General features: G+C 42.5%; 4 protein-coding genes across 10 annotated transcripts; 1 reads left to right on the forward strand and 3 right to left on the reverse strand.

Moving 5' to 3' along the window:
- The first annotated feature begins 596 nt into the window (after positions 1–596).
- LOC105567185 (UPF0430 protein CG31712) lies at positions 597–6,759 on the forward strand. Of its 2 annotated transcripts, XM_012021824.1 has the most exons (6): positions 597–924; positions 1,423–1,566; positions 2,043–2,090; positions 2,421–2,646; positions 5,338–5,421; positions 5,495–6,759. In XM_012021824.1, exons 1-6 carry the CDS (start codon positions 782–784, stop codon positions 5,657–5,659), a joined length of 810 nt encoding a protein of 269 aa, XP_011877214.1. In that variant the 5' UTR covers positions 597–781; the 3' UTR covers positions 5,660–6,759. The 2 variants fall into 2 exon arrangements, with proteins under 2 accessions (XP_011877214.1, XP_011877215.1); XM_012021825.1 differs by lacking the exon at positions 2,043–2,090 and having other exon boundaries at positions 603–924.
- LOC105567184 (tubulin glycylase 3A-like) lies at positions 5,663–8,754 on the reverse strand. 2 transcript variants are annotated; one of them, XM_012021823.1, is made up of 7 exons: positions 8,500–8,754; positions 8,305–8,440; positions 7,988–8,201; positions 7,797–7,887; positions 7,555–7,725; positions 7,232–7,488; positions 5,663–7,159 (listed from the first exon to the last, which is right to left on the reverse strand). In XM_012021823.1, the coding sequence occupies exons 1-7, from the start codon at positions 8,664–8,666 to the stop codon at positions 7,005–7,007; spliced, it is 1,191 nt and encodes a 396-aa protein (XP_011877213.1). In that variant the 5' UTR covers positions 8,667–8,754; the 3' UTR covers positions 5,663–7,004. The 2 variants fall into 2 exon arrangements, with proteins under 2 accessions (XP_011877213.1, XP_011877212.1); XM_012021822.1 differs by having other exon boundaries at positions 7,232–7,725.
- A 141-nt stretch (positions 8,755–8,895) lies between these two features.
- On the reverse strand, positions 8,896–9,744 carry LOC105567214. Its single transcript, XM_012021890.1, has 2 exons — positions 9,586–9,744; positions 8,896–9,533 (listed from the first exon to the last, which is right to left on the reverse strand). Exons 1-2 carry the CDS (start codon positions 9,742–9,744, stop codon positions 9,105–9,107), a joined length of 588 nt encoding a protein of 195 aa, XP_011877280.1. The 3' UTR covers positions 8,896–9,104.
- A 658-nt stretch (positions 9,745–10,402) lies between these two features.
- LOC105567186 (tubulin glycylase 3A-like) lies at positions 10,403–15,919 on the reverse strand. 5 transcript variants are annotated; one of them, XM_012021827.1, is made up of 14 exons: positions 15,186–15,919; positions 14,671–14,948; positions 14,375–14,599; positions 14,038–14,258; positions 13,637–13,869; positions 13,253–13,526; positions 12,942–13,155; positions 12,745–12,835; positions 12,273–12,443; positions 11,840–12,093; positions 11,569–11,762; positions 11,222–11,494; positions 10,932–11,132; positions 10,403–10,861 (listed from the first exon to the last, which is right to left on the reverse strand). In XM_012021827.1, the coding sequence occupies exons 2-14, from the start codon at positions 14,822–14,824 to the stop codon at positions 10,631–10,633; spliced, it is 2,736 nt and encodes a 911-aa protein (XP_011877217.1). In that variant the 5' UTR covers positions 14,825–14,948; positions 15,186–15,919; the 3' UTR covers positions 10,403–10,630. The 5 variants fall into 5 exon arrangements, with proteins under 5 accessions (XP_011877217.1, XP_011877218.1, XP_011877216.1 ...); XM_012021828.1 differs by having other exon boundaries at positions 14,387–14,599; positions 15,169–15,919; XM_012021826.1 differs by having other exon boundaries at positions 15,169–15,919.
- Positions 15,920–17,121: the final 1,202 nt, after the last annotated feature.

The following is a 17,121-nucleotide window of genomic DNA, read 5'->3' on the forward strand; positions in this document are numbered from 1 at the left end:
GACGCACAATCCTCTGCGTCAACGATCGCCACCATCTGAAAAATGTTTCTCGAACAGATTAGGACGAGATGCCGAATGAAATGTTGCAGTGGCAGCTTTTCTAGAAATACTTTTATTGCCAGCGAACAACGGCATTGCGTTCGGCAGAGAAACCTGCTTCACAGCAGTTGTAAAATTCGTAAATTTCGTTGGAGTACGCTTTTAGATTCCGCCGTAATTAAAAACGCCGGTGCGCCAATTAGACTCGGGATTTCTACTGAGCGGTTTTTTCTGCCGAACGCGGCCGACAGTACGCAATCTTACGTTACTTGGTATTTTTCGTGCCTCGCAGTTACGTTCAAAACGCGAGTCGCCGGTCCCACGCTCGCGCACGAAATGTTGAATATCCAGAGAGAGCTCTACGTCGGATTATTATTATTCTGTTAACGGCTCCTGGCTCCAGAGGGAGCCAACACGGCCCACGGGCTCTACATATCGGAGCGAGCGTAGGCGGCGCTTCAGCTCCGCACGCTCGGACGTCTGTGTCGACGTCCATGCTCCGAGGGGCAACTGGGAGCATCGTGCGCGCGCAGCATCGCGATTTAAACATGGCCGCCAGTTGAGTGTTGCGCACTCGACGAGGCGTAGACGGTGTTGTTGCCTGTTGTTGCCCGGCGGTCGCTGGTCTCCTCTCGCAGCGGTGAATTCGCGCGGACTCGCGTCCAGGGCGGCAGGGCCGGCACTCGACGAGATCGCGGCTACACCCGGCGGCTCAAGGACGGAGAAGCTCGTGCCTGGGGAGATGGGCCGGTCGCGCTCGCGGTCGAAGTCGCCGAGCAGGCGGCGTCACAAGAGCAAGCACTCGCGCAAGCGGTCCAAGTCGCGCGAGAAGCACTCCAACAACAAGTACTCGGACAAGCCGAAGGAGCGCGGCTCCAAGTCCAGGTGAGCAGTGGCCGTGCTCGCCGACGACCGGCGGCGCGGATCTCCGCCGCGCGCTCGCGCTTCCGCTCGTCGAGCGGTCGCCCGATCTCGTACGGCCGTACGCGCGGCCATCTTGTCTCGGGGGGGGGGCCCCCGTGCGTTTTACGGCGTGCTCGCGACGACGGGGAGATAAATAGAAAACACAGTATCTCGCAGACTCGAGAGGCCTTGCACCTCGACGCTCGGTCTCACGCGCGCCTAACCTACGTTTTCGATTCTGTCGCTGCTCTATGTTGCGTCCGGTCGCTTCAGCCCCGCGGTCCACGTTTTTCTTTACTGAGAAAACAAATAGGGGAGGCATTTGCGGCATCGAGCGGGCCGCAGCCTTCGCCGAGGAAAACTCTGTGTAAAAATGTTTATCCGTCGCTTGAGAGCAAACTGTCGCTCGGTGACGCCTCTTGCTTGTATTATGGACCCATTAACTCCCATGGGTGATTAACGGTGCTCTTGTTCGTTTAGGAAACGATCCCATTCGGCGTCGTCCAGCACCGGCTCGGATGTGTCGGACGACGTGCACATCGTCAGCCACAAGAAGCGCATGTACAGGGACAGGGATCGGAAGATGGACGAGGTGGAGAGGCTGGCGGAGATGGAACGGCAGAGGTATACCCAGTTAAATGACAATGTTCCCCTTGATAGTCCGCATTAGGAAAAGAACGAAATTATCAATAGGTTTTCCTCATAGACGATGCCCATTCATTTCCCTAAGAAAAGTTGTCACAAACATAACAGAGAGGCAAAATAGAGTGGCCGCAGGGGGCACGAGAGGGAGCGAGAGGCAAAATATTGTCCTGCGCAGACAATGTTTTGTCTCTCGCTCCCTCTCGTGCCTCCTGCGGCCACTCCATTTTGCCTCTCTGTCTGTTATGTTTGTGACACGTTGGGAACACGTATACTGGGTCTATCTTCTGTGTCTACGATTTCCCCAAGCTCTCCGTTCTACCCTCCTCTTCTTGTCTCATCTTCGGCTGGCTTTTCCTCCCTGCTGCGTATCAAGCGGAACATACTTATTAATTTTTTTGCCTAATCCACACGTTTTTGTTATACGCTGTTTTGTTTTTTTTTAATTATGTTGTCAGGAAAAAGAAAGAATTAATGAACAAAATCTTCACCACGAGCACGGTCGGGTAAGAATGTGCAATTATTTCATGGTGGTGGTTTACCTACTCGGAGCTCAGCGGTTTACCGTAATATGTGTTTTTGCAAGTAAAGAGAAACATGCTTGATGTATGCAAGTACCAAGTCTTTCCGATAACATCTCTCTTGTCGCTGCACTCTGCAAATTTTCTGCAAACTTGACGAGTTCGTGCCAAGTAATTATTGCGGATTCCAAGAGAGTCGCAACCCTTTTTTTCAAGTCTAATTCAGATTTGGCATGCTATTAACTTCACTTCTGTACGAGAAAGCGATTGAGAAAACGGTGCCCTGGAAGAAGATCGCTGCTTATCTGTCTGCAGACGTCAGCGCGAGGTGGAGCAGAAGATGGTGGAGGAGGAAGCGGCCAAACGTATAGAAGAGCTTGTACAGAAGCGGGTGGAAGAGGAGCTTGAGAAGCGTAAGGAGGAAATTGACGCGGAGGTGCAGAGGCGGGTGGAAGAAGCCAAGAGGGCTATGGAGCGTCAGATGATGGAGGAGATGGAGTGGAGACAGGCGAAACTACGTGAGGAGGAGAAACGAAGAGAGGTAAGATCTATCTGTAGAAATATTGGCCAGTGATAGCCCAAGCGCTGTTACGATCAGCAGGATGGACAAATCCTAGTACTTCTCTAGCGAGGCTGTTTCGAAATCGAGCAAGAAGTTTACCTAGAAATGTATTACCGCAAGGAGTAACACTAGTTGGCGTTATTTATATTGTCGCGTGTCAATTTCAAGGGGGACTACGTTGCGTCGAGGCTTACAGAATGCCAAGTCTGTAAGTCGGTGAACGAAGGGATAATATGTCGAGGCGTTATTGTAGTCGTTAGGTCGGACCAAGTGCAATTTGCGAATCTCTTTGCGTATGTACTTGAATATTCACGTCTCAGAGCTACAGGATCTGCAAATTGTACCGTCTCTAGGAACTAGCGCAGTCGAGTCTATTAGCTACAATTTGTGATCACAGCGTTTGGGCTAGAAGCATTGTGGTTCGCGGCTCTGTCATGAGAAATCAAGCGGGGGAGACCACACTGCTTCGACTTCTCAACATCCACCGAGGTCGCGTTGTTGAGAAGCTGTACTTTTATATTATTATGAAAGAAATGCTGCTACACAGGCGCATGTATCGGTTATTTATGATCAAATTGTTTGTACCATGTATATATATATATATATTTATATATCTCTGTACAACATTATAACCTTTTTCATCACACGATATCTGAATTGAACGTTCGTGTCAACAATTCTAGAAATTGCGCTCAAACTGCTCCGATGCGTCTCGATCGGCGGTGTCTCGCTCGCAGTTTCTAAAATTGTTGTGTATGTTGGCGAGTCTACCTGTATCAGGCTTCTTATATACTTACTCGAGCTAGTTTAAAAAAAAGAAAAATGTTCGCGTGTGCGACTGTCCACATTATCACATCATGCAGTCTCTAAGAGAGCAGAACAGAGAAGATATTATTTAAAAGGAAAAAAAAAGAAGAAGTAACAATCCCAAACTTTGTAATTTATTGAGCAAGAGAAGCTTTTCTTGAGTCTGAAATAAAGTTATTTTTATACGAAACCATAGGAAAGTAATGTTCTTCCCTGAGCAGTTGTTACTGTCAGTTGAATCGCTGTAGTGATCTATACGTTACTGATATCGCACAAAACGTCTATGTTAAATGTTAACTATAAATAAGAAGATTGAATTTGCAATCCACTGTTAATTTAGACCTTTTTTTTATTTAATTACGTTCGTACAATTAGAATTACGATGTACATGCAGATGTACTGAAATGTGTGAAAGTATCATTTTTTTTAAATATAATTTATTCTTGCATCATTTCATCTTGCTTACGAAAAATTACGAATATTAGCATTATCTCTTTCGATTTCAAAAGATTAACGCAGTGATGTTTGACAATTAATTCGTACCACGTTCCATTTTTTAATTTGAATTTCTAATTTCCGCTCGTGTTTCGTAGATCACTTAGAAATTGTAGCGAAGCATCCTATTACTTAATTTGCGTGTCAGGAACATCTAGATACGTCACAGACCTTTTTTTTAAAATTTTATTTCGTTGATTAGGAACTTATTTGCTATTACGTTTTTACGCACAATTGTGTACTTTTACCTTTGAGAAGTCAGCTCACTCGACTGGGCAACACTCCTGATTACAAATTTGTTAGAGATTATACTCTCATTGCTTTGCACATTGGATTTGCACCGAGTGTGTATATTTCTACAAGTTTGGGAACAAAAATTGGTTCGAAAGGGAGAAGTAGAGACTTTAAGAGGGGGCAGAATTAGAATCCCATAGCGACAAAGCACGACCTAGCGATATATAGGTCACCTTCCTTACTGACTACCAACAGAAGATGCCGGTTTTTTACTCACTGCTGATTGATTCTCGATGAAGAAGGCATCCCGTACGTGGTGGCGTGAGCTTCATTCAGGTATTATCCAATTTATATATTCATAATTCATTTTATACCGATATTATTATCATCGTTCTTTGTTTCAACACTTTGTGCCAGAGAGACCATATGTTAGGGTTCATTTTATAGATTCGCTAAACATTATTACCATGGGACACAACGAATTTCCATCGACAGGTCAGGCGGATGGCAACAACCATTCATATAAATGTACCGTAGGGTATTAGTTTCTGAATTATTATATACAGACCTCATTTAGAAATCTCGCCTATAGATATAATGTTACATATAACATTACACAGCCACGTACACACATACACGTACACACTTGTCACGTTGAGTTTTTATTATGCACTTATCGGAACGTTGCGGAATCGCGTTCGCGAAAGGAAAAAATGGCAACTTCATGTACGTTCTTGCATGCACACTAATTTGTATAAAGCTGTAAGAAATTCATTTTTTTTTCTCTCGTGTTTAAGTAACATCCTAAATCATTGTACTTTCCTTTGGACAGTCTGTATACAGAAAAACAGCGTTTGCTGGGACCTAAAAGGAATACACTTGACACAAAAGAAGGAACTATGTTTCGACATACGTCTTCTGTCACTCTTTGTGATTATCTCTCTTGATAAGCCATCCTTTTTTCGGAATCCGTTCTTAAAATTTCATATATCCCAAACTTTCCTGCATAAAGGTTCTTAGGATGTGTAACACTAGGCTGTTGACATAACAGCACTATGATTTCGAACGATGTAACAACAGATGGTGATCAACAACATCATTGCTTTGTGTAAACCTATTTCATTGTCATTGTAGGAGGAAGAGCGGAAGAAGCGTGAGGAACTAGAGAGGATTATGGAGGAGAACAACAGAAAGATAGAGGAAGCACAGAAGAAATTGGTATGTCAATGTTAACGTGACTGATGAAATGTCCGTGCGAAGTGATATGCAATTAATGCGTATTTAACCTCAGGCTGAGGAAAGATTGGCCATGGTTGAAGAACAACGGTTAATGGAAGAGGAGAGGCAAAAGATGAGGAAGGAACACGAGAAACGCGTTAAGGAGGAGCAAAAGAGGATCTTAGGCAAGAATAATTCAAGGCCTAAGTTATCCTTTTCGCTAAAATCAGTTACGTAAGTTTAGTATTTGTATTGTTTCATTCAGATTTACATGTGATATGTACACGAAATCTTGTCAGCTTTCGTACTTGATTCACGAGAACAGTTATAGACTGTAGCTGTGCAGGTATATAGCTATATCTATACAGGTACATAGATAAGTTCAGTAACATAAGATACAAAGCTCACCCTAATGTATTCAAAGCGATCGTTGAAGTCAAACAAGATTGAATTTTATTTGATTGTGATTATACATCAGAATCAAATAATCAGTTCTCGTCTTGTCAGATTTCAACGCCGATACAGGATGGGATTTCATGTTACGTGAGATTATGCTAACATCTGTATGAGCGAATATAAATTTTTTTTTATGTACAAAATTATATCGCGACGGTCATGTAAGTACTTTTAATTTATCAAACAATTTTGAATTTTATACATCATACTTTTCCATACGTTTGATTCGTTCTTTCTGATATAAGCATATCTCTAGCCCATGTGCAGATGTATTCCATGATTTATATACACGCTATTTGTACATCGTAGGTATTGCCGTCTCGGTAAAAATCTATTTTATTTCAGCGAATAAATCACATATATCACATTAGATCATGTTGCAATAATGGCAAATTAATTGTTTGTACTTTTAAATTGGTCGAGTGAAGTTATTATGGAAGATACGATCACATTATTTTTCTTTTCCTAATAGTTTCTTTTTGTGGACAACTTTAGAAAATAATAAACGTATGTTATAACAATGATTTTCTTGAAAGTACTGTAAAAGAAACTAGATATCTATTTTACAATTACATTACAAGATTTTACTGTCTGAATACCTATCATCGTTTTGATCTGATGCAGTATATATTTATTCTATTAAACGGTAAAATGGAATATGTTTGGAACAAAATTAAATTACACAACGCTCTTAAAAATTATAAAACTGAGAGATTTTGTACATGAGTAATGAATGTGGACATAGAACGTGACATAATCCTATCTACGTTAACCGTGTAACAATGTGTAACGCATTGACCCGTAAGAAGATAAACATTTTGTCTATATAGGATTGTATACCTACAACATTGTTACTTGTATCATAAACACGTTTTTAATAAATTACTGCCCTACGATTATTTTCCTACATCGCGAATGCAAGATCTAGCGTTAAGAAGGGAGAGGCACGAACGTGCTTCTTTATAGATGCACATGGCGATTTGTGACACCTTGTTTATATGCTAATACGAAATTGCTCGCGTTACCGGGCGGATTATGACGGAGATTGAAACAATTCTATTACTTGCAAAATAGACTTTGCCGACAGATGAATTTCGGCGATATTACTTAATGTTACTTTACAGTTGTTAGGATTTCGACGTAACGAATAAGCCCTTGCCACGAATGCCGAGACTCGTGCCTTGTCCCAAAATATTGACGCCGCAAAACGGGTTGCGTTGCTTGTAGATACATTCGAACTTTCCGTACGATACCTTTTTATTTTTACGCCGATCTAGGACCACTAACGATTGAAATTTATATAATAATGTAACTTTTTGTATAATATATATTTTCATTTCTTTAATCAGCATACCTTTCATTGCATCTTCAATGACTTCCGGATAGAGCTTCGCGGTGACTTCGCTGCTCGGCGGATGCAATCGTGGATTTGTATTAATTTCCAATAGCCACACCGAAAAGTCATCGGCCACCACGAAATCAGCACCGTACAATTGAAAGCTGTTCTTACGATTTACCATATTATCCTGCGACGCCAGAAGAGCTCCTATCAGATTTTGCTTTATTCCCGGCCTGATAATCTTTTCCCAAGCCAATTCTTCACCGCGCGATCTAAATCGGTTAAATTGATTGAACGCATAGCTTGTAATTTCTTGCAACAGAAAATATGACAAGTACTGAAGATAATCCCTGAAGTCTTGGAGATTCCAGTGACGTTGCTCGGGTAAGTCGGAATTACATCTCGGCAACTTTCGATACTTGAGCTGTACCGTCGTGTTGCACAAGTGAATGGACTCGTGAAAATCACCGAGGGTGAAATCTTTCGAAGCAAATCGTATTAAAATATCCCTAATCGGATTAACTTGAGTTATTAAACGTTTTGTTGCATAAATTGGCAAAATTAAGAAAACGGAGTGTACTTGTACATCCACACGACGAGAGGTTGTGTATTGGTTATCAGAAACCACTGCCTGATATCTACTTTTGTCTTGTGAACAAGCAGTGGTCGCTCTGTAAATTGTAATTGCAAATGTGACTAATGAATAATCCCGCTTAAAATACTGTTCTTTATTCTATATCTTGTATCACGTTAAATGCAAATGATACGTGCCTATGTATTTCTGCACGACATACTCGATGTTTTCTTTCGCCGCTTGGCTCACCTTGGCGATGATGTCGACCAAAGAACTTTTCAGAACAATTCCGCGTCCTAAGCTATCGTCGCCTGGCTTTAAAATCCATATATTTCGTATACCGTCGATCTTGTTTTGCGGTCGGTACTTTATCATTGCTTTCACTACATTGCTCGCAGACGCTACAAGCTCCTGCAAGTTCCAGAAATTGTTTAACCATTGTGTTCTGCTTTTTTTTCCAAGGTTTTATACACTGTTTAAAAAAGGAAAATTGCATTACAGCGTTTGTACGTACATTTATATCAACTTTGTCGGTTTCTTTCAATAAAGCACGCTTGTATATTACATCGTGGTACCAGACTAAAAATTGATGCCAGGCAGAAAGAGGCGTGTCGTGATCTTTGCGGTCTATGTCCTCGTGTATTTGAATGCTGAAAATATCTCGTAGCGACATTTATATAACTTTTGCAGCGCGACTAATATTGTTTACCTCATGTGTTCTACACAGCGTTCCAGGGCGAACGAAATCGCATTCACGGGGATTGTTCCATTCGGGGACCAGGTGTTCTTCGGTCCTATCGAGCTGGCGAGCAGCGAGAACCACTTTAAAATCCCGAAACATGCAGTGATGTGATAATCCTGTATGAACTCCTCCATCTGCGCCGACTATTCAAATAACTCGGCGTTAATGTAACGTACGTATTAATATTTTAACATTGTAATTCACACGTATACGCACACGGACACGCGACGCGTACGTACTTGGTAGAAATTGTAGCATCGAGGAAATTGTATGTTTGATACACCGGCTTCGTAAAACCAAACGGCTTTTTCCATATTGTTACACATGTCAACCTAAATATATCGCCAATTTAAATTTAAAACACACTCTGCAATTCGTATGCGTTTAAGAATCAAATTACCTTGGACGTAAAATAACTACCAGCGAATTTATTCACGATTATCTGATCGTTCGTTCTTGCGATAGGTCTCTTATTTATATACCATATAAAATTCGCAGGAGTCCGGAGCAATTTTTCTATTTGCAGTAAACCGTCTGAAAGTGAGACACCGGCTTTCAAATTGACTTAACGACTACGAGTCGAAATAAAACATACGACCTTCGTACGCATTAGGGGCGATTGACATCATTTTCCTAATAGCTCTTTTCTCGATCCAGCCTCTGCCCGTCATCGGTTTCCTCAGAGCCGGAAACGTGCCGCAAATCACATAGCATTTATGCTCGTTCACGGCTTTCGTCAAAATTTTTAGCAGGAGATTTATTCTGGTTTCGTCATTTCTTATCAATTTCAAATAATCTGTCAGTATTATGTTTCCGCCTGCCCGATCGCTATCTTCGTCCTCCGCTTCTAACAATTCTTCGAGGTCCTCGCGATTGCAACAAATCTCGGCATCCGCGGTTTTGGTCGTCTCGACTGTGCATTGCGAATTAATCTCCAACTTTGGAACTGTTAAAGTCAATCGCAAATCTTTTTCGCCGTTGATGGCATTTTGTGACGAAATCTACGAGTTTATAAAGCGACGATGCTAACAGTAAAATGCATCACGGAAATACATAAGTAATGGATATATCTGTAATGAATTCTCTATCGACGATGCCTACCTGCCAACCTTCGAAATGTTTCTTGATCGTGCAATTTTTCGAGGATAAAGTTATCTGCCATTTATACTGACTGTCTGTGCAAACTACCGAACTGTCACTGTCGCAATGCATTTTACGTTTAAATTTCGTGGTTGCAAAAATTGCGCTGCTAGATTTTTCCTTTTCATTCGAATGTTCTTTTACACGCACGCGAAATTTGGTTTCCGGACTTGACAATTTACTGCCAGAGCAACAATTTACTGCTTCCGTTTTACTCTTATCGATTATCGTGCGACTCGATGACCTACATTCACATTACGTGAATCCTTACTCACGACCAACAAGCGAAGATATATCGTGTGTTCTTAAATTCAAGTTTAATTACACGTTAAATACAAGATTTTTTAATTTGTGTTTTATTCGGTTAAATTTTTTTTCTTTGTTATCTGTGTCTGTTTATTGTCTTCTTCAATGACTCATTTAGATATTTTTCTACCGCACGATTTTGATAGACCGATTTTCGAATTTCATTGATCTCTCACGTTGATATTTTGGGAACGTATTAAACAATTTTTTTTCTCGTTCTTTGTATCCTTTTATGCCTAAAATCCTGGTATTCTACCCGGTCTTTTGGGCAAAATCTCTTGTCATTTTTATTTGTTCTCCGAGTGAGTCTTCGATTCTTTTCAGCACGCATTGCTTATAAGATGTTTCTTTGCTTTTGTTTTATCGCCTCCACAATCGAGCGCACCAATATTGGTAAAAGCTTTACTTGTTTATGGAAACAGCTCAGTATTCTCAGACTGGAAATTTCGCGAGCAATGTAAATTTAAATTGAAATTGTTGAGTTTCTTGATATTCCAAAATTGTTTTTTGTTGATGAAAACTATACGAATTTTAGTGGTATAATTGTAACATTTATTAGTTGTATACATATATCACTTGTAGATAGAATTGGAGAATCGATCAACAGTAAAGAGAAAAATAACGAGCAACGAGTGACTGACAGGCTTTTCGATTATTTGGTCAGGCTCAAACCAACAGCATACATGTCGGAGATGTCCGTTAGAATTTTATTTTTTTTATGCGCCTGTTTCTTCGGCAAGCCGCGACTCTTGTTCTTCGTTGTCGATACAGGGGTGACTTTTGCCGTTGGCGTAAGTAGAGATGGCAGTGGCGGTACTTCCGGCCGATTAGTCACGTTTCTTTTGTACTTCTTCACGGCGTCTCGCATCGCAGTTTTGATGATCTGACAAAGAAAGCAGGGAAAAGGGAATGCTTCGCTAAGCTTACGACGAGGAATTTGTATTAATATTAACCTTCTCCTCATTTTTTGTCGACGGTTTCTCAGGTTTAGGTGCCATGTTCGCCGATTGTTCCTGAAGAGCCATGATCTTCGAGATCAATGTCTGTCTTGGAGATGTATCCAGTCTGCTGCCTGCAGTACCAGTGACAGTGCGTGATTTTCGTGCCGGTTTATGTGAAGATCTTTTTCCGTTATTCGAAGATTTCGTGTGATTCTACAAAATATAATGGAATATATTAGTAGAAAATTGAATAATCATCAATTTTTTGAAGACGGAAACGCTCTTCTCTAAAGTATAATTACCTGGACGTTAGTCTTGGATGGAGTTGGTGACTTTGTTTTGTTAATAGACGTTGTACCCGCTGAAGTACTCTTTACCACGGTTTCCACTTTATCACCGGAATTCGATGCCTCCGAAGGCTTTGCCGGTGCAGTCGCCGGAAGTGCTGGTCTCGACTTGGGCGAATCTGTATTGTAATAAGAGAATAACTCTTGGTCGAGCTGGATCTCAAGTTCCTCGATGAGATCGACGATCACTGGCCCGATGTTGCTATGCACCATCGACTTCTTTTTCGTCTGACGATGGATAAATCAAGCACTATCGATACTCCATCTAGCAACGCTAAGATTATCTCTTGTTTCTAACTCACCATTGGAGACCTTGCGACTAGACTGGATCTGGAATCCTGATGCAGGCTCGATTTCTTCTCGCAGGTGGTGATACGAGTACCCTGAAGCGAGAGAGCTGCGCCCAAGTATGGCTGGCAGCTCGACATTCTCTGCCTATATGCTAGCTCAAAATCTCCAGTATCCGCATTTTTATCTTCTCGATAGTCTACCACGACTGTAACAGCGAAAGTACAATTTGTCTCATGTATAATAATCTGGAAGGAATGTAGTAGTATCTAGATCGTTAACTACCTTTAATAGCATCTTCCATCACTTGTCGGCACAATCGCGTAGTAACACTGGTGGAGTAGCTCATGTCCGGATGACTGTTGATCTCGATCAGCCACACGGAAAAGTCCTCCATGACCATAAAGTCGGCGCCGTACAGTTCGAAACTGTTCTTCCGTCGATCCATGGCCTCCTGACTGGCCAACAACGAGCCCACCAGACCTTGCTTCATTCCAGGGTAGACCAGCTCGTCCCATGCGTCATTGTGACCCTGAGATCTGAAGGATTTTCAGTTATAGGATAATCAGTTATAGGATAATCAGTTTTCTCGCATATCGTTTTATTAAAAAATAAAACGAGACGAAATCTGCACAAACAGTACTTGTAATTACGTAGAACAGGTATTTTAAGAAAGTGCGCGAGTAAATCTCACTGTATGATGTGACACAAATCGTACTTGAGGAATTTCTTGAATGTCGTGGCGTCCCACATATTGTCTACGGGTAGAGTAGAGTCCCTGTCGCCACAGTTATTGTATTTGCATTGAATCGCGTGATTGCACAGGTGAATCGACTCGTGGAAGTCGTCCAGGGTGAACTTTTGCGAGCAAAAGCGAAGGTAGCTTTCTCTGTAAACAAGCAATAAAGCTCGGAGTCTGTCTTGGTCTGCCATTTTATTAGCGATAATTAAATGCAGATAGCACTGTGTCGTGTATACCGCCGGGATATTTATATCCGCAAGTTTGACTGCCGGGGAGCAGGATCGCGCGCTTTGATGTCAGCAAGGCATAAATTGATTATTACTCTACTTTTGAAACTGTTATTATTTCTTACGGCCGAGTCCCGATTGTATACTTGTTAATTGTTCTGGCGTGCGCGATGTTACGGAATGTCGTGACTTATCTAAACATCCTTGATATATTTATGTACCTGTACATCCAGAGAGTTAAAGGTTGAGCGCACGTCACGACGAACCATTGCCGTATGTCGAATTTTGTGTTGTGAATCAGTAACGGCCGTTCTAAGAGAAGTAGTCAGGTTATTTTTATTCTGGATCGAATTGAAAACAAACACCTGTGTTTAATTAGCTAGCGTTCCGTTAATTATTAGTCCGAAAGTTTCATTACCGATGTATTTCTGCACGACATATCGCGTGTCCGGTTTGCCGGTTGGATTTACTTTCGCCACCACGTCCTCCAGCTTGTTTATCAGAACAATACCGCGTCCCCGACTCTTGTTCCCAGGTTTCAAGATCCACATGTTCATCATACCGTCCATGTCTATCTGCGGCCAGTACTTCTTCATCTTCTTTAATATGTGCTTCGAAGCTAGGACGTATTTCTGTTGACAAGCACGACATATTTTCAAGCGATAAACAGTGGCAGTCTATAAGTGAAGAAAAAAAAATGAGATTGTATTTGCCAGCGGATATTCTCACGTTGAAGGGCACGTTGGTGCGAACGAAGAGAGCTTGACCGCGAACAATTTGATAGTACCAGGTGATAAATTGGTCCCACTGGTGAGACCAGACCCTCTCAGCCTCTTGATCGATATCCTCGTGCGATTGGGCGCTGATGTAGTCGCTACATCTCTTGATCGCGAAGTCGAGTGCCTTGAGAGGTACCGTGCCGGTTGGTGAACGCACGTCGTCTTCGTCCTCGGCATTGACCTTGTCCACCAACCATTTCAAGAGACTCAGACAGCTTGTGAGCCTAACAAAACATCTCTTTTATTACCAACAATTGTGCGTGCCAAGTGCTCCCGCGACGCGGGCGTGTAGTGTACAATTTACTCTCTGTTTAAGTCATCGGCAAACTCTCACCGAAAGTCGTCGATGAAGGCGTGCATCTGATCGCTCTGACATATGTTGTAACAACGCGGAAACAAAGTGTTAGCCACTCCAGCTTCGTAATACCAGTGCATTTGCCTGACGCTTGAACACAAGCCCACCTGAATAATTGATTTTCGAAGAAGTACATGCAGCTTTACCTCTAATGATTCGCCGTCACGCTCGTGAAAAGCGTGCGTTCTCGCCAATCTCGCTACATCGCCTATCTAAACATCTCTATGCTTTACAAAACAATTTTATAGAAAGTCCCGCAAAGTTTTCGAGAAAGTCTATTCGCGATCAGTCTCTCGCGAAGAAGTAATTTCGCATTTATGCGTGAACTGATAGTTTAATAGTCACGAAAGTTAAATGCAGTTGACGCACTGTGACGATACCTTGGATGTAAAGCCGGCTCGACAATATCGATTGAACACAGTAGTTTTGTTATCTTGAGCAGGCCATCCGGGCCAATCGGACCCAGTGTTCCACAGGAAGTCGACGGTGTGATTGGCGAGCATCCTCGATATCAATAGACGTTCGCTTTGCTGATCCTTCAGATCGCCGATACCAGCCAGCAAGAGCACCGGGCTGGAGTCGACGCTAAAATGCTGATCGACTGAAATCATTGTTATTTTCCAAAATGTTAAGTACGAGTCGCAACGCGGAGGAGTGCTGCATTTTATGTAGTAAAGAGCAGCGGAGTGATACATTAGAGTAATTATGAAGTTGTACGTGATTTATTACCGCCGCTGTTCCTGCGATAAAATTTCTCACACCATCCTCGCTTCAGCATGCAATCGCGAATGACCCGTGACTTGCCGTAAATCATAAAAGTATGATGGGCAGCTATAGCGTCCTTCACGGTCTGCTTGATACGCAAGAATCGCTCGTGAAGGGTTGGCTCCAAAGGCAGTTCTAAAGACGGCTCACTTTTATTTTCCGGGCAGTCTGCTTTCTCTTTAAAGAAAATTACGAACGACATACGACTTATATTCAAGCTCGAGTAGGCAATTACGAATATTTCATACCTTCGAGGGATTTGGTATCACAATTTGTCGCGTCCGTCCTTGTCACCACTTCCTCTCCGGGATTTTCATCTTCGTTCTCGACATTTTCCTTTTTGTCCTTCTTGTTCTCGCTTGTACTTTCCAGATTTGAAGACGATCCATCCTTGGCGTTCATGTAGCGGGTCTAAGAACCGCAAAGCTTTTTCGCGCAGATGCGTTTCGTTAATTTTCATATGTTCTTCATCGCTCCGATGGATTTCGGCAAGAGGCACGCTCGAAGGAAACACCGTTACATTAATCTGAAACCACTTTCGTGAATATGCTTTGCTTAGGTCGAATCTGAGGATCTGAGGATCTACTGCTGAATTATACGTATCATTTCTAACGTATCTTTCTAACGTGTCTTAACATTTATCATAAAATTCTCGACAGAACGACAGAACTTGATGCAAACAACGCGAGAGTGAAGAACACGTGTTTGGTTTTCGATAAAAGTCTGTGGCGTACGACGAAACTCACTGCGCCACTTCTGATACCTGTTGAATCCTCGATGCTCTCCGAATGCTGAGCACATCCTTCGCAGATACAGAAGAGTAAAACGTATTCGGCGCGAGATCGACGGCTCAACAACCTCGGAGGACCGCGGCGGAGAGCCGAGTAGTCCGTGACTACTCGGGCGAAGATGAAAAATATGCCCGGATGGAAGTGGAGGCAAGACTGAACGACGACGACGTGGACACACGCGAGTCAGGTGGTAGAATCTGATATTTCGCAGGCGCGCGCCCCAGGGGTGTTTTAAGGCGCCCCTGTAGAAGCAATAAGATCGCGCTGATACCCCGTCGTGTTATCAGCGAAATCGTTTAGTGAAATCTCTCTCTCTCGTTTCTCCCCTTCCTTTCCATTCGTTCCACCGAGTCATTAAAAAGGAATCGATCAGTCTAGACTAACCCAGGAAAAGTTTGGATTCATAGAAAATTCTTTTACATCCTCGTCGCGCTGTCTTATGCTGCGATAAACAGCATTTTTACAAGATTGCTTCGTTAATTCTTTTTCTTGCAAAATCCCAAGGTACCAAAGTATAATCTGAGGGCAGTCTTGACGAAAGCGGAAGTGCCCGTAGATCGTTCTCGCTATGATAAGACAGTCTCTCGAGTATTCTCTTCTAATTGTTACGTTGGGGGTACGTGTACAGGATGGAGGGATATTAGTAAAACGGTCGCGTTAGCCTGGGCAATGAGGGCAAACGAAACGTTCCTGGACACGTGTGCAGCGCGGGTGGTGGTGGTGGTGGTTGAGCGCCAACGAGCAGCGTACCAGGCACTTCCGCACACCCCTGCGCGACGTCCGTCGGAATATAGGCGAGGAAGTCAAAGCGATCACGTGGCTAACCAGACCGCACTCCCTTCCTCGATTTTGCCTGCACTCTGACCCACTTACGCGGCTGCATCCTCGTGGTCGCGTGGAGAAGTCGCGGCAGGTGGTAGCCTGATGAATCGTTCGCTCGGCCTGGTATTGCTAATTACAAGGGGTGGGGCGGGGGGAGGCAGGGAGGAGGTGAGTCTTGATCTCCCTTTGATAACCGGCCTATTTTCAGCAACCGGCCGAATTCCGTCTCTGACGCCAAATCCGGCGTGGCTCGCGTGTGAGATAAGGAGACGCGCGCGCGGCGCTGAGCTTCGACGATACTCCGAGATTTTGAGGGGGTTTAGCTTAGCGAAATATTAATTAGTATGGGGAAACGCGAACGACCCGCGTGACTGACATGTTACCGTCGCTGACAGGCAGCGTTGGAGAACAGCGGAAGATGAAGTTGCCGATTGCGAGAAGCGCGATGATATGTATATCGCGAATGAGTATGCGTCCCAGGCGACACAGTATGTTCAAAATATACAGTTTAATAAATGTTACAAATCAATTTTAACCGTGAAAGCTGAGAAAAAATAACGTTCAAAATTTGATACGTTTTTTTGAATCATTTACTAATACAATTACAAGTTGTGCAAGCGTTTTATAAAATCTTTTTTAAACAATTTCATTCTTTCGCGCGTACTTTTAATTACAATGAATGGATGCAAAAAGTCATGCGGTGCAAATAAAGTGTTTGATTATAATTAAAAGTTGCATGTGAAGTCTATTTGAAAATTTTTTTCATTACGTCGTTGGAATAAATGTTTTATTTCAACGGTTTTTTGATTAAAAGTATTTTGTTTCTGTACGAGATATTTTGACGATTTAATAAACGTATTTTTATACGTTTTACACGTTACGAAAAACGTATCGGCTAACAATAAAACGTCGGCTTTTAAAATATTTGTCAAACGTAAATGGTCTGCTTGAGACATGTATACTTTTATACATACACGAAAGGGATTCTATAAAATGTATTCCCGTAAAATAACGTAATGTTATATATGCGAACAAAAAAAGGAGAGAATAATGCAGAAGTTATTATGCGAAAATTTTATGCATGCC

The sequence above is a fragment of the Vollenhovia emeryi genome, unplaced genomic scaffold, assembly GCF_000949405.1.
Source record: "Vollenhovia emeryi isolate VEMERY1.0 unplaced genomic scaffold, V.emery_V1.0 DF939140.1, whole genome shotgun sequence".
NCBI lineage: Eukaryota > Metazoa > Arthropoda > Insecta > Hymenoptera > Formicidae > Vollenhovia > Vollenhovia emeryi.

Coding starts and splice junctions, on each gene's coding strand:
- LOC105567185 (XM_012021824.1), top strand. CDS start 782: ATGGGCCGGTCGCGCTCGCGGTCGAAGTCGCCGAGCAGGCGGCGTCAC. Junction 1,567..2,042: donor GCGGAGATGGAACGGCAGAG/GTATACCCAGTT, acceptor TTATGTTGTCAG/GAAAAAGAAAGAATTAATGA. Junction 5,422..5,494: donor AGGAAGCACAGAAGAAATTG/GTATGTCAATGT, acceptor ATTTAACCTCAG/GCTGAGGAAAGATTGGCCAT.
- LOC105567184 (XM_012021822.1), bottom strand. CDS start 8,666: ATGGAGGAGTTCATACAGGATTATCACATCACTGCATGTTTCGGGATT. Junction 8,202..8,304: donor CCGACAAAGTTGATATAAAT/GTACGTACAAAC, acceptor TGGAACTTGCAG/GAGCTTGTAGCGTCTGCGAG. Junction 7,726..7,796: donor CTCGTCGTGTGGATGTACAA/GTACACTCCGTT, acceptor TAATCCGATTAG/GGATATTTTAATACGATTTG.
- LOC105567214 (XM_012021890.1), bottom strand. CDS start 9,744: ATGCATTGCGACAGTGACAGTTCGGTAGTTTGCACAGACAGTCAGTAT. Junction 9,534..9,585: donor CAGATATATCCATTACTTAT/GTATTTCCGTGA, acceptor ATAAACTCGTAG/ATTTCGTCACAAAATGCCAT.
- LOC105567186 (XM_012021827.1), bottom strand. CDS start 14,824: ATGAACGCCAAGGATGGATCGTCTTCAAATCTGGAAAGTACAAGCGAG. Junction 11,495..11,568: donor TAGTCGCAAGGTCTCCAATG/GTGAGTTAGAAA, acceptor ATCCATCGTCAG/ACGAAAAAGAAGTCGATGGT. Junction 11,133..11,221: donor CATCCAAGACTAACGTCCAG/GTAATTATACTT, acceptor TATATTTTGTAG/AATCACACGAAATCTTCGAA.